Genomic DNA, 27540 nt, shown 5'->3' on the forward strand with positions numbered 1-27540 from the left:
TGAACGATACCACCCGCCTGCCTCCCATAACTCTCCGATCTGTGACAACCCAACGAGATCCCACTTATCAAACCCTTTGGTCCCCCCCAGGGTGCCTAGTTGTTCCACGTCCCACAGCGGAGTAGCCAGTGTGAGTGTTCGTCCCAACCTAAACTACGGGTTACCGTGTGCCAGACTTGGACTGAGTGATATGTTGGTCCGTTAATGAATACCTGCGGGGCTTGGAATATAGTGCTCTGCTCAAGTCCCTCACCACCCCTTGTTGTAAATATTTTTGTCCACCCTAAGCGTGGAAGGGTATACTCAGACATGAGTCCCTTACTCATTGCACCATCAGGATTCAAGCAAGCTGGGCCGAAGACGGCTGTAATGCCAGAAACCGGTCCCCGGAAGCTTGTTTCCTTCCCAGTGTAAGAATTGGCTTTTGTAGTTTGGTTTGCCCTGTTCCCATCATGCACTGGGACAGGAACAGACTAATTTGCATACAGCCAGGTTCTGAAACTGGGATGGTGCAATGAGTTAAAAAACGGTGTTGGATCTAGCCCTGATCTTTTGACTGGGTGAGAGTATTCTGCTTAATTCAGAGACTCTGTCCCTCACCACCCCTTGTTGTAAATATTTTTGTCCACCCTAAGCGTGGAAGGGTATACTCAGACATGAGTCCCTTACTCATTGCACCATCAGGATTCAAGCAAGCTGGGCCGAAGACGGCTGTAATGCCAGAAACCGGTCCCCGGAAGCTTGTTTCCTTCCCAGTGTAAGAATTGGCTTTTGTAGTTTGGTTTGCCCTGTTCCCATCATGCACTGGGACAGGAACAGACTAATTTGCATACAGCCAGGTTCTGAAACTGGGATGGTGCAATGAGTTAAAAAACGGTGTTGGATCTAGCCCTGATCTTTTGACTGGGTGAGAGTATTCTGCTTAATTCAGAGACTCTGTCCCTCACCACCCCTTGTTGTAAATATTTTTGTCCACCCTAAGCGTGGAAGGGTATACTCAGACATGAGTCCCTTACTCATTGCACCATCAGGATTCAAGCAAGCTGGGCCGAAGACGGCTGTAATGCCAGAAACCGGTCCCCGGAAGCTTGTTTCCTTCCCAGTGTAAGAATTGGCTTTTGTAGTTTGGTTTGCCCTGTTCCCATCATGCACTGGGACAGGAACAGACTAATTTGCATACAGCCAGGTTCTGAAACTGGGATGGTGCAATGAGTTAAAAAACGGTGTTGGATCTAGCCCTGATCTTTTGACTGGGTGAGAGTATTCTGCTTAATTCAGAGACTCTGTCCCTCACCACCCCTTGTTGTAAATATTTTTGTCCACCCTAAGCGTGGAAGGGTATACTCAGACATGAGTCCCTTACTCATTGCACCATCAGGATTCAAGCAAGCTGGGCCGAAGACGGCTGTAATGCCAGAAACCGGTCCCCGGAAGCTTGTTTCCTTCCCAGTGTAAGAATTGGCTTTTGTAGTTTGGTTTGCCCTGTTCCCATCATGCACTGGGACAGGAACAGACTAATTTGCATACAGCCAGGTTCTGAAACTGGGATGGTGCAATGAGTTAAAAAACGGTGTTGGATCTAGCCCTGATCTTTTGACTGGGTGAGAGTATTCTGCTTAATTCAGAGACTCTGTCCCTCACCACCCCTTGTTGTAAATACTGCTCAAGTTCCGGCCAGGGAGTAGGCATCTGTCCATCCTGTATCCAGGATAGTCACCGAGACGATAGGTGCAATGGTTCACCGCTGCCAAATGGGCTGCCCAATAGTACTTTTTGATATATATACCTCTACCGTACCACCCTAATGTGAGTTTGTGAAGTGCTATTCGGGGTCTACTGTCCCACAGGAGGTCTCTTTGTAGCGGGGGAGGAGATTGCGCTCGTACCGACGTTTGGCGTCTGAGTTAATGAAAATGTCTAGATATTTGAATCCCTCTAGTGCTACTTGTATTGGGCAATCCCGAGGTGGGGGTGAAGGGTCTCCGTGTAGAACGTAGAACAGTGACTTACTCCAGTTAATTTTATACCCAGAGTTTTTCCAAAAGCTAGTGAAAATGTCCAGGATAATTCGTAGTGATTTCTGAGGAGAGGCTAGGTGTAGGAGAACGTCGTCAGCATACAAGGAGATGCGGTCCTCCTACCCCTCCGTCCATTTGAGTTCTCTGGTGGATGTGTCTCTGCGTATCTAGGCCGCTAACTGTTCAAAGGATAGGGCAAAGAGCAAGCGGGAGAGCTGGTAGCCCTGCTGAGTCCCTCGGTTAAGGGTGAATGCAGCCGGCATCTTGTTATTAACTATTACTTGTGCCAGTTGGTCCGAGTAGAGGAGTTAAACCCATCCAATGAAGCTGGGGCTGAAGCCAAGCTGGCCATTCGAAAGTATCAAACACCATAGTGGCGTCCAGTGACACCACGCTCGCCTCTTCCCGGATTTTGGCCAGTCGCCCCATTACACCTTGTAACCAACGTAAATTTAGGGCTGTTTTTTCGATGAGGCATAAAGCCGAATTGGTCGGGGTGCACTAATTTACAAATAACCTGGTTTAGCCGGGTTGCCAATAGTTTGGCAAGGATTTTAGGTTGCGCGTTCAGAAGGGAAATGGGCCTATAGGATGAGCATTCGTCTCTCGGTTTCCCTTCTTTGTGTATGGTGACTAACGTTGCTATTCTTTGGTCACGTGGAAGTTGGCCTCAATCCCTACTCGCTACGGGCATGTTTTTAAGGTGGGTTGCAAGTTTGTCAGGCTTAAGCTTGTACAGATCAATGGTTATTCCATTAGGACCCAGGGCTTTTCCTCTCTGGAGGTTCCTAATCGCCTCAGCTATTTCATCATTTGTTAAGGCACTGTTCAATGTTTGCAGTTCTTCAGCTGTAAGGGTAGGCAGGGCAATGTCTGCCAAGAGTGCCGTTGAGTCTTCATCCGGCAAGTCAGAGCCATGCTGGTAGACCACTTTGTAGTGAGCTGCAAATGCATTGGCTATATCCTGGGGATTTGTTATCACGTCACCCACGCGACTTTTGATTTCAGGTACTAGTCTATTCGTCCTCTCTTTTCGGTCAAGCCATGCAATTAATTTGCCAGGTTTATCTCCTTGGTCATATAGTCTGCTGTCCCTCGCTAAGGTTTTGGCCATGTCTGTTGCGACGGCCTTGTACTCGTTTCTTTTCAGCAGTAAGTGGTGATGGCTATCCTGGGCTTCCCCTTCACCTGCTTCTTCCTCCAGATGGAAATCACTTTTGAGGCGAACCATATCTTTACATTTTTCTTCACTAGCTCCGGCAATGGCTGACAATGCCTCCCCCCTGATTACTGTTTTAGATGCCTCCCAGAGAGTTGAGGGAGAGTCGACCGACCCGCGTTTTCCTGGTAGTAGTGGTCAATGGCACGTGTGAGTTCAGTTTTAACAATGGGATTGCGGAAGTATCAATCGTTGATAGGAGCTACACTACCCACTCTCTTTTCACTTGGGGGCCAGTGCGTCCATATCGGGGAGTGGTCAGAAATCCCTCTTGCCATGTGCGGTATTTCACGCACTGTCGCCATCTGAGACACGGCCACGAGCTAGTAGTCTATTCTGGAGAAGGTTCGATGCGCTCCTGAATGGAACGTGTATTGTCTGTCTTCATGGTGAGGTACGTCCTCCAGAGATCCGTGAAGCCCAGTGCTTCTAGAAAGTTTTTGAGCCAGCTACCCGCGTTGCCGATGTCCCTGGGTGGAGAATGATCTAGCCGGCCAGAGACAACCGAATTCAAGTCCCCACCCACCATCAATTGGACCTCCGGGAGCGAGAGCATGAAAGTCCCCAGGTCCTTAAAGGTCTGGCTCTGTAAACCTGGCGGCACATAGACCGTTACCACTGTCAGAGTGCGTCCCTGCCATTGTCCCGAGGCCGCAGAGTAACGCCCAAGTTCGTCAGCCCACGTGTGTTGTATGCTAAGTGGGAAGGATTGTTTAAGGAGAATGCCAACCCCTCTTGACCCTGACGTGAAACCGGAGTGGGCAAGCAGTTTGTACCCCCATCTGTTTAAAGCCTTACAGGTGTTTCCAACTAGGTGTGTCTCTTGGAGCAGCGCTACATCAGGGGAGTGTTGTTTAATGTATTGGAGCATGATGCTCCGTTTTACCTTGTCCCCGAGCCCATTGACGTTCCAACTCAGGAGCTTAAGGCTCTTGTCCCAGTGCGTACTCATTGAAATTAAGGCGGCGTGTTCTAAGCCCTTGTGGTATGTAACTCAGACCTAGTAATCGAAGTTGTGTGAGTCGTGACCATCCGTTCCCATCCCAACAACCCCCTTCCTTGGGTCACAATGAAAAGAAAAATACAACCAGCAGTAAGAAAACCCCATAAACTGTCCCCTCCCTCCCTGCTACCCTGCTGTGTAGGTTCAAAACTACCCACATCCCCAACTAGCAGTGTGCAGCTCACCCAAATAACTCGTCAACTGTTACAGGGGCTGTAGGGTGGCACCGCCTCAGGCTCCCCGGGGCCCGACCCCAGCCCTCACTAGGAAAGTGGCATTATGATACGTTATCAGTCCCGCAGTGCTCACCTTGCTTAGTAGATGCCACCCCCTTGTCAAAGATCAAACATTATAAATTACTGAGTGGTACAGCGAGTACCTGAGTCTGATATCAGGTAAGAGGAGTTCATTCTCCACTGGCCTCTAAGGTCGTCTGGCTCATGGATCTCAATCTCCAGGATCACAGGCTTCTCTTGTCCGGTTCCACTTGACTATCTAGGGAGCTCGGTGGACTCACTCGGGTATCTCTCCAGCTGTCTGCTGTTTTGGATCTCGCCTTCCATGCGTTCCCTTCATTTAGAAATACTTTCACATCCAACGGGGTCGTGAAGAACCATGATTTCTCATCTGCTATAACTTTGAGCTTTGCTGGAAACAACATAATGTACTTGATGCCTTTGTCTCTGAGCGCTCTTTTCACCCCGTCAAAGAACGGCGCTCTTGCTGCTGTAAAATCTGAGAAGAACCTGACAGTGGTGTTTTCATATCGGAGATCCCCTTGTAGATGGGCATCCTGCAATATTGTGTTGCGGTCCCTGTTGTTGAGGATTTTGGCTACGATCATCCTAGGGGCCGCTCCAGGTTTTGGCGGGGGATCGGGGCTCTATGCGACCTCTCCACAGTGAAGAAGGCGGAGAGTCGTTTAGATTCGAGATGGTTCAATATTAGATCTTCAAGGAAAAGGTTGACGCCTGGCCCCTCCGCCCCTTCTGGAACCCAGACCACTCGGATATTGTTGCCGCGGGCCCGTCCCTCCTGATCCTCCAGCTTAAGAGCAACCTGACGGTGCTGAAGGAGAAGTTGTTGGACTCATTCTTCCAGTTTCCGGGTTGTGCTTTGCAGCTCTGTGACATTGGCCTCCGTCTTTGTTACACGTTCCGACGTCTTATTCATGTCCGCTCTGAGCAAGTTCATTTAGATGGAGACTTTGTCTATTTTAGTTTCGAGTGTTGCGCCCAGCAATTGGATCGCTGCCATTATGGAGCTTAGCGACGGCCTGTCTGGCCATCTGTTGCCCCGTCATCTGGCAATTACTGTTTTGGGACTGTGTATTTGTCAAGTCTGCTAGGCTGCACTGATGCACCCCCCTTGCGTTTCATTATGTTGGGATGCTAGTCAACCGTGTCCGCTGCGCAAGTTGGTCCCTTGACTCTGGGCAGATCCCACTCCGTTCTGGCGTGCAAATTTATAAATCCGGTGGACTGTCAGCCATTTCACAGTTCCCGTGGAGGTGGACCACAATCTGTCACTTATCTTTCCCGATAGGGTAGCCGCCAAGGGTATCTGTGCCCCCTGATGACGGCCCGGGTCCAGTGGCGCCCGGGAACCCTGCAGCGAGCGTTACGCCTCACCCACCTCCAGATGCCAAGGAGCTCTGTTAATCCAGCTATGGCACATCTAGGGGACAGTCAGCGCCCCCGGAGCTTATGATGGGCTGTTAGATTGGCTCAGTCCTGTGCCACCCCTCCTGGCTGGCAGCAATCCTACACCATCTCAATCCCAGTTGGGCCTTTCTCGCGTGGCATCTTTGTGTGGTGCAGCTCGCTGAACTGTATTGTGTGCTAGCTTGTCCCCCTTGTTGTCTCTGTCTTGGAAGGGTCATATTCTAGCCCGCGGGAGGAGGTCTCTGCTACGTTGGGGTGGTGCGCTCCAATGGAGAAACCTCAGTGTCACACCCCGGCCTGTCCGCCACACACCACCCGGCACGGCTGGTCTCCGCTGTAGGACTCCACCCCCGAAGGTGCGCTCCGAGCAAGCGATAACACAGCCCGGGCCCCCTCGTGGTCTCCGCCCAATGGATGTCAGTACAGACTCACACTCACCCGGAGAGGCTGCTTACCCCCTCTCCGGTGCCAGGACCCGCCAGTCTAGTGCAGAGTCCACTTATCGGGATACTGGCCAGGCGGGAAGGGGTTCCGGGACGGTCACGATCAGATCTAGGCACACTCAAGTTCCTGCCGGAGTCGCTGGCCGTCGCCGCAGCCCCACTGTCCCTCTGTCCCTCGCCGGGTGTTTCCTTGCACTCCTGCAAGCCCACGGGCTCCCCGCAGCAGCAACTCCACACAGTGGTCGAAGTGGGGGGAAAAAAGTAGGGGTACTGCTGGCGGAGACTCCAAGGGCGAGGATAACCAAAGGATTGGATCAGTGGACGGAGTCTGAGGTGTGGCCAGAATGTGCCAAACATCCCAATTTTTAGTATTTGTTTGGCATTTCACGGACCAGTTACATCTTATTGTGTTATTTAATTAAACCAATGGATACACTTGATTATTTAAGGTTTAATAGTAGTTATTGGCATTTAAATACATTCACAAAGTGGGATATACTTCCAATCACACAATGTTCCAAATACGCTTAAAAGTGGAATCACAAGCCATTTGTCTCCAAGCCATGCAGTTTCTATCATTAGCACTTCTCCTCCCTTCTTCCACAAGAGCAATTCAAACATGAATGGCAAAATATCCTAGTTTGCAAATGTTTTCTATATAATTATGGCTCTGCCATATAATACATCATACACTACATAATCTTACAGTTTTAACTAATCATTTGTGTAGCTCAAACAGATAAAAAGTTACTAAAAAACATGACTTGAGTTGCTGCAAATGGACGACCCTTTGCAAAGTTTGACTGATCACCTTTCTCACTGCTGCATTTGTATGGTACAGTGATACTGACTGATCACCTTTCTCAGTGCTGCATTTATATGTTACACTGATACTAATGAGGCAGAATCTTCGCAGAGACTTAACGTGTAAAATGTCTAAATAATAAAGTAGAAGAATATATATTGTATTACGCTGCAGCCTTTTTTTTTGTTGCATAATTTAGTCAACACTGCAGCATCATTTTGTCCCCCATTGCTGCAGAATTCCAGTGGCTTCTGAGCAGGTAGCACATGTTAAAAGTGCTTGTGCATGAAGCAGAGAGACTGTGAAGTTTGCAAACTTAGTTTGGGGTGCGTGCAAATCCTGCATTGCCGATCTTTGGGGAGTTGCAGCTACTACTGCTGAAACAAGGCCAATGGAGGTACCAATGGGTGAGGCGGACTGGCCTCGATGGCAGGGCCGGCTTTAGTGCTGGTGGCGCCCTGTGCAACAGTGTTTGTTGTTGCCCCCAATGATCACCTACGCCTCGGACTCCCTGACTAACACCCTTTAAGAGTCCCCCTCAAGTCTCCATAACCACACACTTTCTCAGATGCGTTTAATTTGATTTACAGCTCCACTCATACCAGTGTACGGCGTCAGAGCACTTTACATCACACACACTACACAGAGACAATCATTTATATGTGTTTAAATCACTGTATAGGAAATGTTACATAAGACAAAGGACTACAAGGTGTAGAAACCACATGACAACCATACTAGTAGGCAGTATAGTTTAATAGCTCACGGTTCTATGTTAGGATTTTAACTTATAAACTTAAAGTAACAAACGGATCTTTCTGACAAAAGCAGTAACCTACTAACCTAGTTAACATTATGTGCAATTTGTGATCTGCATGGTACATGTTATTTGCAGCAGGCACATTAACCCTCTGTGCTACCTTTCCAGGAGTCAACCCTTCCACTAAACAAAACTCCGATCTCTCTCTAGGAAGAACATTAATCATCGAAGTTATCGTGACATTTTTATTGTTGCTCAAAATTTCTGGAGGCCAGGAAGGAGGCAGCAAATAAACCATAATATACTTGCGAACACTAGGCACCCACCCAAAATAGGTTCCCAGTGTGGTCACACCGTTCGCACCGCCCTAACATGCTCAAGGTTCATGTGACCTCAGTGACAGAGTCACAGTGACAGGATCACTGTTGCTCTAGGGTGTGCTTCTTCGTAGGCCTGCCCGCAAGACTGGAGATGAACTTCAGTATGGATTGTGGTGGACAGGCCTTCAAGGTTAACCCACAATTGACAACACTAGGGTATGCCTGCTTGTGCTAAGTCATCAGGCTTTTTAAGGTCTAGCATGGGAATATGCTCCCTCAGTAGAGTGGTCTGGTGGACTGGTCATGAAGGCTGAACCCAGTTCCCTAGTTCCAAATTCGACAGCTCTGGCCATAGTGCCACATCCTCTCCCCCACTGAACACCATACTGCCCCACTGAGAGAAACTCGCACTGCCTTTAGCTACAACCTAATTGTGCCCGCTATAAACACTTGGATGTGGCTCAAGTCAATTTATGGACTTGATAAGAGTAATACGCTTCCTAAATTATTTTTTTTTTTAAAGTAAAAGCAAACACTCATAGGGGATGCAAGATTAAGTAAAGCATGTGAAATGTAAGCAGAAACAACATGGTTACCTGAACAATCTCTCACTTACTATTCAGAAATCAGCGAGTGGTTTTATCTGAAAAGTTAAGGGCATGACTACAGGGCCCTGAATGGAACCGTTTCAATGTCGATTTCTTATATCCTTACAAAACGTAAGCAGTATGGTTTCTTAAACACAGAGCCATGGTACACTTTTGTTTTCCAATCCACCTATCAACCAGGTATTGCAATACATCCAGGAATGGTGCACTTCCCCACCTGGGGACAACAATTCTGTTCAAAGAAAGACGAGAAAACAAAAGTATCGCTTCACTGTAAAGTGAGGCTGATGTGTTTGGATGTGAATAAAACCAATCTGGCCACTTTGCAATCACTCTGTCTTGCTTTATTTAGTTATGTATTTATTTTTCATACTTAAAACCTTTTATTTCTATCCATCCCGAGGCTGCACTTTGGAATAGAAAAATGTCAGAAAGAGGGCATTTCCCGCAAGAGTGTTTTTCTTTTTTAGATCCATTTCACAGGGAAGCAACTAAATGGAAGAAGGAAAGAGAGGTTGTGGCACCTTGTACCGCTCATTCTATAGAGGGGGATCCAAAGGTAATTCCTTAGATCCAAATGCATCCTCATACAAGTCAAGTACACACCCTCGCCAACAAGAGGATTTTGTAAAGGTGGTTACAGAGGAAACTATTTCAAGGGCAGAGGTAAAGGTACACCAGTGCATAGCTCTCCATCTCTCAACAAACAGTGACTTGCTCACTATTCCCCCCGACCATCTTACACCTGTCGAGGGGAAGACTACAACAATTTTCCCATTTGGCAATCCGTAACATTAGACAAATGGGTATTAGACATTATCCTACATGGTTACTGCCAGCAACCCTCCCCAATATTCCACCTTGTACTCACAGAATCTCGCTACAACACCAAGAACTCCTCAAACAAGAAGTACAAGCTCTACTAACAAAAGGAGCTATAGAATCCGTTCCTTTACAACACCAAGGTTCAGGAGTTTACTCCCTTTACTTCCTGATTCCCAAAAAGGACAGGTCGCTAAGACCAATCTTTGATCTCAGACTGTCAATCCTATACATACTATACATCTGTCGGAACACTTTCACATTTTTACCCTTCAGCAAGTGTTTCCACTGCTACACAAGGCCACTTTATGTCCACACTAGACTTAAAGGATGCATACTTCCACATTCCTGTCCACTCAGCACATCGCAAATATCTCAGATTTGTTATAGCAGGAAATCACTGCCAATTCAAAGTACTCCCATTCAGAGTCACTACTGCAACCAAAGTATTCGCAAAAGGTCTAGCAGTAGTAGTAGCTCATCTCAGAAGACAACTAATTCATGTCTTCGCATATCTGGACGATTGGCTCATCAAAGCCAATACACAGCAAAAGTGTTTACAGCACACTCTAGACACCATAAACCTTCTCCATCAATTGGGATTTACAGTCATTGCACAAAAGTCCCATCTTCAGCCCTCACAACTGCAAACCTATCTAGGGGCAACGCTAAACACTCATACAGCTTTTGCCTCTTCCCAATACAGTCAGAATTCAAAATGTTCAAAACTTACTACTGTAGTGTAGTTTCCTATATTCCCAATAGGCTCTGCGCATTGGAATAATATATCCTATAGATTAGACGTAGGACTGAGGTCTACTAGGTCTCTATTGAATATACTTGACTTAATTGTGAGTGCGAGCTAGTTCAGAGGTCACTAGAAACTTTCTCGAATGAACAAGAAGGGAGTAGTTTCTGACAACAGCATAAACATGACAACTTTGTTCCCCCAAGATAAAACTGATCTTCAGAGTCGTGGAAACAATAGATAGATATTTTACTCAGTCAATCGTGCATGCTTCGTTTCACCAGAGGTGCAGAGAAAATAGAGAGACAGGCGTTTTCAATAAAAGTATTTATTGAACAGTCTTCTTTCTCATGCAGAAGAAATGAACTGCTACAATCGTAATACTGGCTGCAAAGTATAATGTTTACAGCAAAAAGTATTATAAAATAATACTGTAAAAGCATGATATGGTTTCTAAGCCATAGAATACATACAAAAATAAAGAAAGGTTTAAAAGGTACTCAACTGGTGCTTCTAAAATACGCCTACCCCGGTGTGCCTAACCTAAGTCTGGTACGAGGGAAGGAGTAAATGAGGTGTAGGATAAATCTAGTATTCTTTTTGCGAAGAATCTATCCAAGATTTCTCTTAGGGTCTAATCAGCTCTGTACCTTGGTTTAGATTCAAGGAGGTCTGGTATCTCTCTGTCTCAGGACTCGATTTCCCAACAACCCGCAAGGGTAGCTTGGAAACACTGGAGCTGGATTTCTCAGCAAGAGAAAAGACAGCGTCTCTCTCAGTGCGCCTGCTGGAGGGTCGGCTTCCTTTGGCACTTGCTGTAGCGAGCTGCGTCGGGCAAGTAGATAGTCGAACTGCTCCAAACCACTTTGTGTTTGCTAAGGCAAGTGTGGGCATATTTATACCTTGAAGGTGCGAGATTGACGTAAAGGTGGTAATAACGTCATCAAAGAGTCTCAGTTCTTTGAAAACTCCATGAGTTCTTGGACAAGTCAGCATTCAAGCAAGGGGAAGACCTAACTGCTGAAGCCGAGTTTTTCCAAGAAATCGTTGTGGATTTTCAGAACTAGTGGAAGTAGCCATTTCGTATTTGGACTGCTTGAGCTATGTTTAAATAAGGGTATGATTTCTATGCCTATATAAGGATATGGTGATTTATACCTATATAAGGGCATGAATCGGGAACGTTACACTAGGGTCCTAAAATGCTATACAACACACACTCCACTTTATTATGTTAAATATTACTAAATCTGAAGCACTAAAACATATCTGAAGCATGTGTTTACAATCCCACCAAAAAATACATAAAATGCATTTGAAAATTGTTGTACACATAAAATGAGCATTTGTACAGTACGCATTAAAAAGCAATGATTCCATTGTAAGCATATAGTGTGATATCGACAATTCTAACTGAATGAATCACGAAATTACATGTATGAAATGTCTCTTAGTTACAGAAAAAAATTCGAGACCATCTCATAGCAGAATATATAAACTGAATTGGTTTGCTGATACGGTCAATATTGTTTCTAGGAAGTATTCAAAGAATTCTTGTTCTCATAGAATAGTTCTACTTTAAGCAGATTACTTTGTACCAAAGTTCAGTTTTGGAAAAAAGTCAAATAAAATCGTAGAAAAATAGAGTTCCAAAGTTAGAAGTTATGTTTTGAAAAAATTAAGGTCGAATCAGAGTTCATGGAATGCAGTGTGCTAATTTCAAAAGTTATTCTCGGTGTCAGGAGAAAACATTAAGTCGTCAAGTCTGGCAAAGAAATCATCTACCACAGTAGATGAAAGTTGAACCACTTCATTAAGTAGATCAATTGTACACAGATGAAGCCTGGAGTGGCCTTATTTGTTTTTCTTTCGTTATGAGAGCCTTCGGGCTTGGAGAGGGGTATATCCGTTGGACTGAAATATTGTATTCATCAGCGAGCGCCAGGGTGAGAGTTGGTAAGGTTATCTCATCCTCATACCCGGTGGGGCACGGTCGTAGGCAGGGCTGCCTGCTTTCCCCTTTGTTGTTCGCCCTTGCCATAGAATCACTGGTGATACAGGCTAGGCTGGGGAGGGCATTTCAGGGCCTGGGTCTTTGCAGCCGGATGCATTACATCTCATTGTATGCAGATGACCTCTTACTGTTCTTGAAGGATGCCGGAGAGGCCTTGGAAGGAGCACAAGCTTTACTTTGCCGTTTTGGGGATATTTCTGGTCTAAGGGTCAACTGGACGAAGACTTGCATCTTCCCGGTGCTCCGAGCGTGCGACCCACCTGCGTCTCTGCCTGACATTACATGGGAACCCCATTGCCTCCCTAATTTGGGGACGCATATTTACCACACCCAGGACGACTTGCTCGAAGGTAATATTGGCAGAGCAGTAAGGGGCCTTAAGGGTAGCATGCAGTTCTTGGAAACTTTGCCATTGTCGGTGGCGGGACGAGTGGCCCTGTTGAAGTGGTACAAAAGGGGGTGGTGATGGACGGAGGATCTGAACCAATCAAACACTCACACCCAGTCAACAGATCTGGGTTTAATCCATCACCGTTCTTTAGCCCACTCTGCCACCCCAGTTCAGACATGGCCATATGCAAATCAGTCTGACCCTGTGCCTCATGGGAACAGTCAAGCCCGAACTGCCAAGCCATGCCTTCCCTGGACCGGAAATAAGCTACCGAGGACCGGTTTCTGGCATTTCAGCCGTCTTCAGCCCGGCTTGCTTGAATTCAGTGGCAAAGTGAGCAAGGGACTCACGTCTGAGCATACCCTGCCAACTTATGACGAACAAAGCGGTACAAAAGGGGGGTGGTGATGGACTGAGCATCTATACCAATCAAACACTCACACCCAGTCAACAGATCTGGGTTTACTCCATCACCGTTCTTTAGCCCACTCTGCAACCCCAGTTCAGACATGGCCATATGCAAATCAGTCTGACCCTGTGCCTCATGGGAACATCAATTCGTATAGACGAGATGTTCAGTGAAGGCCATAATGGCGACTCTCCGTCTGTCTTAGTTTTAGGAAACAATACTTGCATACAACAAGTGTCCCTGGCTGACACACTAATGAGATAGGCTATTCCTGGCATCATTCCACAACCGCTGTGATCATTCAGCTTTATGTAGCTTCCATAAGCTGCCTAAAAATTGGATCTATCACTGCTGCTGGGGAACCCTGCAGGTGGCATAAGTTGTTTGAAGAACCATTGCAGGCTCCATGCAAATTAATGCCTTGACATAGAAGAGTTCCGCTTAGTGCGTTGTTGCAATTTTTAACACTAAGAAACACCTCCTTTCCCCCACTCCAACATTTGTGTGTGTATTGTAAATCCCAGGTTTACTTTATGTACTCGTTACCCAACCTTTCATACAGGCCTGCTGGTATGTGTTATACGCAATACTGAAACTGGAAAATAGTCACTGGTATTGTGATGTTGCCATGTATTATCCATTCAATGGCTGGCTTCTCAGACACGGTCAATGGTAATCTCTCCAGTTTTTCTATGCTCAGCACCGTATAGTCTGCTCCCCTCTGTGCCAAAGAGATTTGTTGATCTGTAAGGTTAAACCCAGTAAACAATGATGTGGTGTTGATTAGACGCCAAGGCACATAGCCAGAACGAAGGTTTTGTAACGTCCAGCCTAGCAGTATTATAGAACGCAATTGAGACTGGCCATGTTGTAACATTAGCAAGTCCTGTTCCATTATGTCTATGTCAGAGGATACAATGCTGTCCAAAGAATAAATTCTGGATGACAGAGTTGTTAATCCATTGTCAACTACAGAGAGAGCTTTCTCTAAATTAATCTGATAAATTTCTCGTATTCGTTCCGCAGTTTCCATTTGCGTGACTTTCCATGCTTCATTGTAAGCAGCTTAAATACCGGCGTATATGAAACATTTATGACGTGGTTTACGAGGCCCTTGTAAGAAGTCTCTCAAATCAACGCCATCTTTAAGTAAAGTTAAGTGTTGTTTTATTTCCGGGAGTGTGGACTTTGGTAGCCACTCAAGGCACAGTTTTCCTACACTGTAAGTTGTTATTATCCCTGGATGTTGTCTATGGACATATCTTGTATCTAGCCTAGTTACTGTAAACCCTTGTGTCTTGTTCAGGAATCTATCTTGACAGTTATTCGTGTCTGTGTGCCAGATTAACAATTTTTCCAATCAGGATTAGTTCTGTTCTGTTTTAAAATGTGGTTTACGTCTACCTCCTCATCTGTAGTGGTATTATTGTCAGGTGTGGGCTTTGGTATGGATGGTTTGTTTAAATCTTTTATCTTAGCCAGGCCAAGACAAGATGTCTGTTGAACAGTTTCATTTAAAAACAATATTTGTTCTGGGATGATGCAGGCTCTAAATAAGGCTTCTAATCCTTGCACCTGCCATTCTTTTGTGCCCCAGACAGTTTTTGTCTCAATGTTGTCTTTCCAAAAGTCAAACCCTAATGTGGACAACTGAGCATAAAAGGCCGCAGAATACATTTGTTTAGTATTAGTCATCATATTTTTCATTCATGTCTTATTAACATTTCTAAAGTAAAATGTTTCTGGATTTGTGGTATTAAAACCTGAAAAGTATGGACATTTTTCATAAAATGTTTTAGAGCTACCCTTTGGTGGCGTTGGACAATGTTCCCATTGATTATAAGTTAAAACATTTCTAGGATTTGCCGATTTGTGCAAATAATGGTGACCAAAGTGATTAAAACAATACATTTGTTCATAATCTGATGAATCTTCTAAGTATTCATGTTTTGCAAATTTTGCTGACATTTCTAAGTCTGCCATCATGTCATTAACAGTCTCAAAGTCCCAATCATCAGAAAATGTGCTTGGTGAAACAAAATCCCTCAAGGAAACCTTACATTGGTGTGGAATCTTCAAAGGTTAAACAGGACCATAAATGTCATAATCAGTTCTGTCCCATGCTATACCACCAGGTAGAGGAATGGCTGTGATGTTCACTGATGACAGGTCTCTTTGTTCACGATGAGATGATTTGTGTGGCTTCAGGAGCAAGTTGATGTTCTTACTTGCTGTGTCCATTTTACTGTATTTTCCATCAATCAGCTTTCCCAAGCTTAAAACGAGAATCAGCCATAGTAGGAGAAAAAGTACACCTAACACAATCCAAAATTCAGCCCATGGTGAAACCAGATATGTACTTGCAAGCTGGTGACAAAGTTCCGTTAATTGTTCCTTGAAATTTTTATTTACTGGCGTTGTTTCGGGCTCACTGGGATCCTCAGAAAAGTTATCAAAGTTGATTAAATAGCTAGAGGCAGTTCAGTCAATTTTTGGTATTGCATCCAGATTATTTGAAATCGCTGGAGCTGCTTGTTCCCTTGACATATTGGTATAGTCAGATGCTACATCATTGTAGACAGGAGTGTCTTGACGAACTGTTATTTGGGTTTCAAGAGGCACAAGTTCCATGGCTTTGTTGCATAGTCCTTCTTTTCTCACTGCAGATTCTTCAAAGGTGATGAGTCTTTCAGTTTGAACCTCTTGGATAGTAGCAAGATTTGGTCGTCTGCTACATCTTTGGAGTCCACTGGGCCTACTACTAATTATCAGCCACATGATGTGGTTTGACCAGGTCAATTGATACAGACCGGTTCTCCTTCTTCCAGCAAGGGGCGGCAGTAACACTGTTCTTGATCCGTGGACTGCTAGTACAGGTACTGGTTTTCTGTAAGAAGACCCAAATTCCTTCTTATCCGCTATTTTCTCCCTGACTAGATCCCCAATCTTTGGAATCCAGACAGGTCTCGCTGGGACAGGTAGTTTTTCTTCAGTGGTCGTTGGCTTTTGTATTGTGTTGCTTAGACTTCTTCTAGTTTCATTTAAGTCCTGCAAAACAGCCAAACGGTCTTTGATATCAAAGAGTTTTTGTTCTACCACTGAAGTAGGACGATCAAGATCCCGGACAAGCATTCTAGTACCAAAAAGGATTTCATATGGAGTGATTCCACCCAGAGAATTTCTTGGCAGGTTATTAAGGCTACATTGTACATTTTTAGATGTTTGACCCACCAGTCACCCGAGCCTAATACCCTAGCTGTTATAGATTGCTTTATGTCTCTCCACAACCGAATTTCCCTCAGGATGGAATGGATTCGAAAATCGCAATGCAACACCCAGATTGGCCATGGCCTGCTTGTAAGCTTTGGAGCTAAACGCAGGACACTGGTCAGAATGTAGCGTGCCGATTGCGTATGTGCCGATAAAGACTCGCAAATCTTTTATAACCGTGTGAGCGTCAGCCGAGCGGTGAGACAACATCCAAATGAATCTTGAGCTCGAATCCACTGCAATCATGATATATTTATAGTTGCCATCCCTCTGTAAGGGACCGCAGTGGTCCAGGTAAACGCACGCTAATGGTTTATCTTAAATTAGAAGGGGCGTCTGCGCCGGGTTTTTCACTGTTGAAACTTTCATTTTCTGGCAGATTTCACATTCCAAAACATAGTTTCGGGTCTGGTTCCTCCTGCGCGGCCACCAGTATCTCTGCTTTTGTAATGACTCCTGCGTGTGCAGTGGCGAGCCCTTCATGTGCTGCTAAAATTAGTCCTAATCTATGTTCCATGTTTGGAATTACTCTATGCCCTACTCCAGGGTTTCGGGCAAAAGGAACATTATTTGTATCAGTTATATAGGATTACTCGAGTGGAAAGCCTTTTGGAACCGTTTTACCGCTGTCTTTTACTGAGGCAGTGACAGCTTGCATTATTTTGCTGTCTATTTTTGTTTTTGTACAAGTGATTGCAGCTACGTACGCCGTTTGCACAGCTGCCTTTGCGGTTTCATCAGCCAATGAATTCCCTTTAACGTGAATGCCATCACGCTGATGACTCAGTGTATGGATCACGTGAGTCTTTTGTAGTTCTTTCTGTAATAGAGCGACTTGTGCCCAAAGCAATTTATGCTTGATTGTGCCGCCTTTTGCGTCTTAGAAACCGTTTTGAACCCAATTCTGCAAGTATTCATTGTAAGATTGGACGCAGTAATACGAATCGCATACTATGAGTATGGGGAATTAGCGATCTGTATTTTCCAGCGCCATCTTAAAAGCCTGTAGTTCAGTTTGCTGAGCTGTACAGTCTCCCAGAGATTGAGTTTTTGTGACCATAGGTCTGAATTTGCCATCGTGCCAGCGACCTTTAATAATCGCGCATGCAGCACTATAAGCTTGTTTACTCCCAATTGCGGGCTGTGCTGCGTCTGTATAAATTATACATCCGTAGTGTTCTAGATGCAGAATCTCAGTGGGCAGAGGATGTTCTTGTTCGTATTGGAGAAATTCTGTGTTTTCAAATAGGGGTCAAAAACGTATTCAACGTCTGTTGCAGCAAGAAAATTAACCCATTGTATCCATCTTTGATGTAAAGCTTTTGCATTTGGAATGCTTACCTTCTTCACTGCCTCTAAGGCGGGTACAGGAGTAATGATTCTTATGCGTTTACCCCGTACGAGGGTTCTTTCTTTTGCTACTGCAGTTTGAACTGCTGTCAGAATTTTTTCTGTTGAAGGGAATTTCATTTCAGCTTGTGTGTACAAGTGTGATTTGTAAGCTATTGGTACCTTTTCACCTTCAATAAAGGTTAGGTATGTGAATCCGCATCTCCCTGGGATGATTCAGATTACAAGGTTGCGTACGTTGTTGCGTGTTTGTAAATGTTTTGTTGCTAACATGTCTGTTTGCACTGAACACAACATATCTGTGTGTTTTCGTGTCCAATTAGTTTGTTTGAAATCAGGTTTGATTAATTCGTAGAGAGGTTTTACCCTTTCTGCATAATTAAGAATGTAAGTTCTAATGAAATTCAGGAAACCTAGAATTGACTATAAGTTTTTCCGCGTTTTTGGAGGTTGGAGCAGCGCACATTTCTCTGAAAGGTTTGCTGCCAGGCTTTTGCCTTCACTTGAAAGTTCGTATCCTAAGAATAGGACGTTGAAGTGGGCAATTCTTGCTTTTTTAAAATTGAATTCATACCCTTCAGAGGCGAAGCCAAGTATTATGGTGTTCACCCTGTTCAAGTGCCTGTCCAAGTCATCATCTGTAAGATAGATGTCATCGACATAAGATAATGCCTCATCGTCATACGTTTGTAGTAACTCTGTTACTCTGGCTGAAAATAACACTGGACTATTCTTGAATCCCTGTGGGAGACGATAGAAGTGTCGTTGTGTCCCCATTATTGAGAAAGGGGTCAAATACCTGCTTTCAGGTGCAATGTTTTGACAGAAGAAACCGTTTGAAATATCTAATGTGGTTTTATATTTTTTGCGCATGATGTTATTCATCAGTGCTGCACTGTGTGCATTTTGTACTGCAAAAGTTTTGCAACAAGAGTTTAAATGTCTGTAATCCAAAACTAAACTATATGTATCGTCTGGTTTGGAGACAGTAAACATAGGATTGTTCATTGACGATGTTTTAATCACCCCTTGGTATTCAAGTTGATCTAGGATCTCCCTGACCTGTTTTTTAGCTTCTTGCTTAACTGGATACTACCTCTGATCAGTCGGTTGATTTTTTAACTTGATCTTATGGTGCGGAGAGTCCTCATCCCATCCCACATGATTTTTATATAATGCTGGAGCCTGAGCCACAGCCCATTTTCTGGCGTAAGTGTATTTTTTATGAATAGGAATATGGTTTGAGAAGGCTGGCATTATGATTTCTTCGCCATGTGGGCACTCCCTGACAAATTCTGGTGGCCAGTCTTGTTCAGCTAGAAGAATGTCATACCCCTTTTAGAGTTTCTCCCAAAAGCGTGCTCTTATTTTTCTAGTTATGGCCCCCTCTATCCGGAGTATTACTTCATAAAACTTATGGGGCACACTAACCCTGGTAGCTGCAGTTTCAACTTGAAAGCATTCATTCAGATCCACTGTCTCCAGATGATCCTTCAGGATCCTGCGAGCTATGGTGACCTCTGCTGCACTGTCCAGCATTGTCTGGGCCCACTCCCCGTTCTTGAGTTGTGTCCTCAAGATCCTCTGCATGTCCGATTTTGATACTTGCTGTAGGAGAGTAGGGTATGCTTCCTATGGTCACCCCCACTTTTTGCTGTGATTTTCTGTTTTTTTTACTTTAGTGTGGCTGTGGGCCTGCTAATCATACCCACAGCCCAGCTGTTCTCTCTCTAAATTGATACCATGTACTTTAGGTACATACCTGATTGGGTATTGGGGGACCTTTGTGAGCCCCTGTATAGTGTACCATAGGTACCCAGGGCATAGGTGCATCCAAGGCCTACCAGGGGCTGTAGCATGTATTACGCCACCCCTGGCTGGCCATCCAAACTGACACCACAGGCTGATCACTCAGCCTGGGCAAGGTGGTGTAATCACCCCTTGCTTAGATATAGTATTCCTATATCTACACTTATATATAGACACATATGCACCTATAAGTCACTCCTATGGCAGGCCATAACAATCCTGGAGGCAGAGTGCTTAGTTTTATGTGAGAGAGTGCCCTGCATGAGCTGAGCCCCTCTGCAGCTTTCAGAACCATGTCCTTATAGCTGTTCTATGATATAGCCATACCATATACTCAAGTGCATTATAATCCTCGCGGTTAATGCTAACTTTGGTTTGGCTTTATCAAAACATGTTGTGTAAGGTGTCAAACGCTTTGGAATACTACCCCACCGCAAGTTATGGCGGCGGGTGTAGGATTACACCCTTCCAGAGGGAGACGACATGTGGTTACTGCTTTACCGGTTAAAGCTAAACAGAACCTCAGCATCACAAAATGGATGCTGCTACCACAGACACGAGTCTGACCTCCTGCTGCTGGACGAAACTCCGGCAGGGGAGGCCTGGACAATAGGTTTCCAGCCTTGAGAGGTGCTAGCACTAATTGCTATGACTTCACTAAGCCGTGTTGGTGAGTTACAGGCATTAACCTTAGACGAACCCTTCTTTCAACTTAATAAAGATAGGGTGGTTCTTCATGCAAACCCGAAGTTCCTTCCAAAATTAGTTTCTGCTTTTCATATTAACCAATCGGTTGAGTTACCTGTGTTTTTTCCTCAGCCTGATTCAATAGTAGGAAAGTCTTTACAAATACTTGATGTCAGAAGAGCACGGTTGCACCATTTTGATAGGACAAAAGATTTCCGCAAAATAAAACAAAGTTTTGTTGCATTTGCTCTAACTCATAAAGGAAATCCTATCTCAAAATGTATTCAAACTTGTTATGTTAAAGCTAAAATAACTTTAACTATACCTCCTAGGACACATTCTACCCGCAAAATAGGAGCATCTATGGCCATTTTAGCAACATTCCTATAGCTGACATTGGTAAGTCCGCTACATGGTCTACACCTCACATATTTACAAAACATTATTTTGTGGATGTATTAGCCCGTCACCATGCTAATGTACGACAGGCAGTGCTAAAACAATCTTTCAAACAACTGCAACACCCACTGGTTAGCCACCACTTTTGGAAGGTACTGCTATACAATCTATGCACAGCATCTGTATCTACAGTGCACATGCCTCAAATGGATTATGTTACTTACCCTGTAAGCTTCTGTTCTTGGCATGTAAAGCGGTAGAATCTCCTGCGCCCTCCCTCCTCCCCGGACAGCTATGGTTGTTGAGGTTCCTATTATTCACATTATATACCCATGGACATCTCTATACTACAGTTACTTACTCCAATCTCACCCTCTTGTGGGAAAACAATCCAACAATGGAGTCGATGCCCATGCACACTATCACCGAAAGGCGGAGTCACCTTACCTCATGGCTGGAAAAGACTTCTTCGAATAAAAACAACTTGCAAACATCCAGACCCAACACTAGATGGCAGGAGTATGCAAAGCATGTGCATCTACAGCTCTACATGCCAAGAACAGATGTGTATAGGGTAAGTAACATAATCCTTTCCTATCCTGTTGTACCAATTAGTGCTCTTCTGCTTTCTAAAAAAAAACCTTAGGGGCTTCCGTCCTCGTTGAAGTGGTACTTTGTGAGCCTCCATTGCACAGTGGGGTTAACAGTTGTGACTGTAACACTTTCTGCTGTTTCATACCATGGACATGATTGTAAAAGGATGAGCCCATGTACTCCACATTGTTTTTTACTGTTGGTCTTAATAAATCCACATCACTGCAGTCAGAGACATTCGGCTTCTAGATAGGTCACATCCAAACTACCATTTGTCTGCTCGATGAGGCATAGGTATATTTTCAAAAACCTGTATCCAAACAGTTTCAGATAGGTTGTTTTAAAGTATTTTGCCCTGTACAGGATTATAAACACAGCTGAATGATTCTGCAAATAGCAGTCAAATCAGAATGCTTTCTTTGACTATCAATATATAGTAACTAGCAGCCCGTCCCGACGTTGTCCGGGTATGAATTGCTGCCGGCCAGTAGTATATTGTTTTGTAGGATTTCGTTTTGATAGCATTTCTTATCTGTGACAGGCCTGTGAAACGCTCCGATTCACAGTGCACTGCTGATGCACTTAAGAGTGCGCGTTCAGTAGTGTGTGAACTCTAGTTTCCCTACTTTATTGTTCCTTGCAATATTATATAGCGCGAACTCGACAACATGGCATGAGCACAATTTACATTACAGAAGAACACATTTATTTGTGGTAGGCACGGGGAGACAAAGCGATTTGCCTGGAATCACAGGATGTTGAGCTGATGCCGAGATTAAAATGTAGCTCTCCAGCTCTAAAGTTCGCAATTCTAGAACTTGTGGCGGGAGGTGTGTCTAAAAGTGTATGGCAGTGCTGGCCATCAATGAGAGAGACCTGTGCATTTTTCAAATCGGTGGTGAAAAAATGAGTGTTGCTGGAGATGTGCGCTGCCGTGCCACCAATGTACTTACCGGGGGAGGGTAAACACCCATTATTCCGCAACTTTCTTTCCGCATACCATCACTCCGCAAACTTTCATTACGAAAGTACCATGACTCCGCAATGTCATTATCACGCATGGCATTACATTTTATATGCTTTTACCACACATACATTTACAACGAAATTCATTGTAAATGCATGAATGGTAAAAGCATGTTTTTTTAATGTTTGGTTAAGGTAAGTATGGGTATAGGAGTATATGTTTTGGGGTACTGAGGTATATGTTTTGGGGTGTTTGGGTATTTTAAGGGTTCAGATATAGTTTTGGGTTATGGGGTACAGGGGTAGTTTTAGGGTTTAGGGATAGGTATGGGTTTTGGGGTACAGGGGTACTTTTAGGGTTCAGGGATAGGTTTGGGTTTTGGGGTATAGGGGTATTTTTATGGTTCAGGGGTAGGTTTGGGTTTTGGGGTACAGGGGTATTTTTAGGGTTCAGGGCTAGGTTTGGGTTTTGGGGTACAGGGGTATTTTTATGGTTCAGGGCTAGGTTTGGGTTTTGGGGTACAGGGGTATTTTTAGGGTTCAGGGGTAGGTTTGGGGTTACAGGGGTATTTTAAGGGTTCAGGGCTAGGTTTGGGTTTTGGGGTACAGGGCTAGGTTTGGGTTTTGGGGTACAGGGGTATTTTTAGGGTTCAGGGCTAGGTTTGGGGTACAGGGGTATTTTTAGGGTTCAGGGCTAGGTTTGGGTTTTGGGGTACAGGGGTATTTTTAGGGTTTAGGGATAGGTTTGGGTTTTGGGGTACAGGGTATATTTATAGGGTTAAGATGGGTTAGTGTTTAAGGGTGTTGGGGTATTTTAAGGAGTAAGGGTGGGTTATGATTATGGGGTGCAGGGGTATTTAAAGGGAGCAGGATGGACACCCGGAGCTGGGATGTACAGAACCTGGGAAGAAAAAAACAATGAAATATTGGGCACAACGCTCCCTTTTTTTTCCCAATAATCCCGCACACGCCCCAAACACACGCCCACAGCACACAATATGAGACATGGCATGAAGGGCGGAACGTACCACACGCCCCCAGCGTTTGTCACGTCCCCAGCACACACCCCCAGCACAAGGCACACACGCCTACAAGGGACTACTTTGCTGGCACGGTTCTTTTACCTTTTAAATGTATATGGTGGGCGTCTGCATAGCCTATGTCCTTCTGCTGCAACTGCCCTTTCCAACGCTGTACTGGGTGTTGTGATTGGTGCTGTGGTTCCTGAGATTACCCGCCTCAAAGGTTTGGGCTCTCTCTTTATTATATTAGTATAGATAATAGGTAGACATAGCGTGCTTCTATATCCACACCCAAATGAAAATAGTTGATATTGAAAACATGTACAAATGACAACAGTAAAAATATTTGTAAAATGAACACCAAGTTAAGTTAAAATTATATCCTAAATAACTTTACTCTTATCTTTCAAGTGGAGACAATATTTTTAAACCAAGACCTAGAAGAAATGGAAGATCAAAATGAAGAAGAGGAAGGAGACACAAATCCACTTTGCTTGGTCGATGGTGCCTGCACAGCATTACAGCTTCACAGAAATCACTCAGCTGTTCAGGTGAGATTCTCTAAAAAAAATATGCAGTAACTGGATTATTAAATTATAATGTGGATTAGAATATGCTATATTGACCTGTGAAATTATATGTAACTGGGTTATCGTACACAGGATAGTTTGGCTTTTTGATAATTTCTGTCATTACCTTCTCATGTACCCTTCTCGTTGAACTTGAATTTGAAAGTGTATTCCCTTTCCTGGACGGTGCTACGTTTCCCAAATAATTCAAAAGCTTCCCCAGTCCTGTTCCTACTTCCTGCTGAATACAATAAGAGGGAAACATAACTTGTGAACTATTTATTATTAACTAGTATGTACCAAGACAGTTATTGGTCCTGACTGGTGCTAGACATGGTTGATTTAAAATATTAAATATGTAGCACTAAGCCTACTAAATTATATAACCCAATTGAGCATTTGTACATCCCATTGCCTCAAGAACTGTGACCTACATGTGTTTGGCCTAGCGAGTGCCTACCCCAGGATATGCAGAGTTTTGCAAATTTCGCTATTCCCTCATTTTTTTTCTTGTAGCTAACTTCTCCTGGATATATCCGTAACATTGCACTACACTGTAGTGTAGTTCCTATATTCCCAATAGGCTCTGCGCATTGGAATAATATAAACAGCAGTGTAGACGTAGGACTGAGGTCGACTAGGTCTCTACTGACTATATTAGACTTAATTAGTTTTGCCAGCTAGCTCAGAGGTCACTAGAAACTTTCTCAAATAAACAAGGAGTTTAACTTCCCTGGATAGACAAGAAGGGATTAGCTTCTGACAACCATAAACATGACAACTTTGCTCCCTCAGAATAAGAGTGCATCTCTAGAGTCGTGTGAAAACAATAGACAGCTATTTTACTCAGTCAATCGTGCATACTTAGTTTCACCAGAGTGCAGAGAATAGAGAGACAGGCGTTTTCAATAAAAGGTGTTATTTATTGAGCAGTCTTCTTTCTCATGCAAGAGAAATGAATTGCCACAATTGCAATACTTAACATAAGTAGAGTGCGTACAGTAAAAGGAGTATTTTGAAATAATACTGTAAAAGCATTGATATGGTTTCTTAGCCATATGATACTTTAAAATGGATAAAATATATACATACATATATACATTGATTAACGTACTCAACTGGTGCTTCTAAATGCGCCTACCCCGGTGTACCTGACCTAAGCCTAATACGTGGGAAGGAGTAAGTAAGTAGCAGTTTAAGTTAAGTTGGTTTTGCCAAGAATCTGAGTCAAGAATTCTCTTTAAGGGTTTAGTCAGCTCCGTACCTGGGTAATAGAAAGCAGGAGGTCTGGTATCTCTCTCTCAGGACTCGATATCCCAGCAACCCGCAAGGGCGGCTGGAAACACCAGAGCTGGATTTTCTCGGCTGGAGAAAAAGACAGCGTCTTTCTCAGTGCGTCAAAAGGGAGGGGGGGCGTCCGTGGGCTCTCGCATCAGCTGGGCTCTCGGGCAAGTAGATAGCCGCTCTGCTCCAAACCACCGTGTGTTTGCTTAAGGCAACGTTGGTATATGTATACCTGAAAGGTGCCGGGTTTGACGTAAGGTTGGACATAAGACATCAATAAAGATGTCACTAAGAACTGGCCGTTCTTTCAGTGCTCGCAAGAGTTCTAGGACAATTCAAAACAGAAGCATGGGGATTTCCCAGGTTGCTGGAGGTTTGTTTTGTTTAAAGAACTCGTTGTACTCTCTAGGAGTCTGGGGAAGTAGCCTTGCTTAATTTGGACTGCATGGGCTACGACTAAATATGGATAGGATTCTTATGCCTTTATTAGGATATTATTTATTATAACCACACAAGGGCATAAACCAGGAATATCGAATTAGGGTCCTAGATAGAAATACAACACCCACTCCACGATCTAATGTCCCTCATTACTAAAACTAAGCAATAGTAAACATAATGGTGCATGTGTTTTCCAACCCACCCCAAAATACATAATGGTATATGGTAAATACACGAAAAATGAGTATTGGTACTGTACGCTTTTCAAGCAGTGGTATCATTCAGTTAACAATGCATATATATATCAGCTGAATGAATTGCGAAAATTACTCATGAAATGGCTCTTAATACAGAAGAGAAGGTCGAGACCATTCCATCACATAATAATACAAATGCTGTACATGTGCTAGAGGCTGAGGTAAAATATTGTCTCTAGAGTTCCAAAATAGAAGCTCTGTTCTACTTTAAGCAGAGTACTCTGTGCCAGAAGAAGGTAAATATTTTGGAAGTGAGAAAAAAATAATTTCGCCTTCAGGGGAAAATATAGTTCCAAATGTTTTCAGTAGCTTTTGTTTATCAAAGCTGAAGGCCAAATTCAGAGTTCAGGGAACGCTGTGTGCTTGTTGCCTTAAAAGTTATTCTTTCTGTTCAGGCGAGAACATAATTTCAGACAGACTCGCAAAAAATTGGTCTACGACATCAGGTGAAAGTTCGACCAAGTTTGAAAATGCTGTAACAGTGCATGTGTGAGAATGATTGCCATCATCGATGTCAGGATCAGCAATGCTCAAAGAAGGTTGTACCTGTATGATGCTGCTCTCATCTCGTACTCCACTGCCACATACTCATAGTGGTGAAGTCTCAACGAATGCCGTCATCAGAATAGGTAGCCGCTGGGGACAACACGATGCATGAGTAGTTACCGGACCTAGCAAGGGATCTGTATCCATTGGTACTGCTTATGGTAGTGTAAGACAGATGTCCAACATGCATTCTTCTCCGCATAGCATACATCGAAGCACAGGTAAGATGCAATTTTGCCAGATTGGTCTGAATGAAAGAAACCAGGTCATATTCAGATCTCTTAGCCGGGCTAATCCAAGGACTTTAGTTATGCGGTCCCGGTAGCGTATTGCTGGGATCGTTTCTTCCATCATTGCTGGAGTCTTGTCTGTGGTTTGGCTTTCCATATCGGAGCAGAAGAATCAAAATTAAAATTCCTGCTACGAGTCCCAATAGTAGAGGTAGGCCGCCAAAGACAGAATGGACAAAATTGGGAAAGATGCCCAGAACTGTTTCAAACGGTGTCAACCGTCCCGAAAAAATTGTCTTAAATACATGTGCGATGCCACTGGTATCTGACATGTTTAAGATTTGGCTTAACATTTCTACGAAATGCACGGGGCAATTCGTTGATAATAGGGAATGCATCTCTGCCGTTGTCCTTGCAACTTGCAGATCATACGTTTCTTTAGACGAGGTCAAAGGCACAGTTGTCTGTAAAAGAATGGATTTCATTCTGCTTAAAGTATCAATTTGAATAGAAGAGATATTCAAATAAGGCCATATTGCCGCCTCCATGTCTGGAGTGCTGTTTGGATACAATATTTGCATACAGCAAGTGACCATGGAACTAACGCTGACGAGATAGGCTTTTCCTGGCACCATGCCGCAACAGCTGTGGTCATTTATTAGAACGTAGCTGCCATTGGAAAGCTGTCTGAAAAATGGCTCTATCTGTTTCGCAGGAGTGCCGTGCAGGTGACATGAAAGGTTATTCGAAGACCCTTCGCAGGCCCCATGCAAGTTAATACCTTGACACAGAAGTGTACCGCTTAGTGATTTTTTACAATTGTTACCACTAAGAAATATCTCCTTTTTCTTTTCATTATAACATTTGTGTGTATAAGGTAGTTTCCATGTTG

General features: G+C 44.1%; 1 protein-coding gene across 2 annotated transcripts in view; it reads left to right on the forward strand.

The window, feature by feature from the left end:
- Positions 1–27540, forward strand: part of LRRK2 (leucine rich repeat kinase 2) — a 2266429-nt gene that overhangs the window by 309451 nt on the left and 1929438 nt on the right. For both annotated transcript variants that reach the window (XM_078680082.1, XM_078680090.1), the window contains one exon: positions 23733–23872. In XM_078680082.1, coding sequence (XP_078536208.1) covers positions 23733–23872 — 140 coding nt within the window. The remainder of the gene's footprint in view (positions 1–23732; positions 23873–27540) is intronic.

This window comes from Lissotriton helveticus, chromosome 1_1, assembly GCF_964261635.1.
Source record: "Lissotriton helveticus chromosome 1_1, aLisHel1.1, whole genome shotgun sequence".
NCBI classification, from domain to species: Eukaryota; Metazoa; Chordata; class Amphibia; order Caudata; family Salamandridae; genus Lissotriton; species Lissotriton helveticus.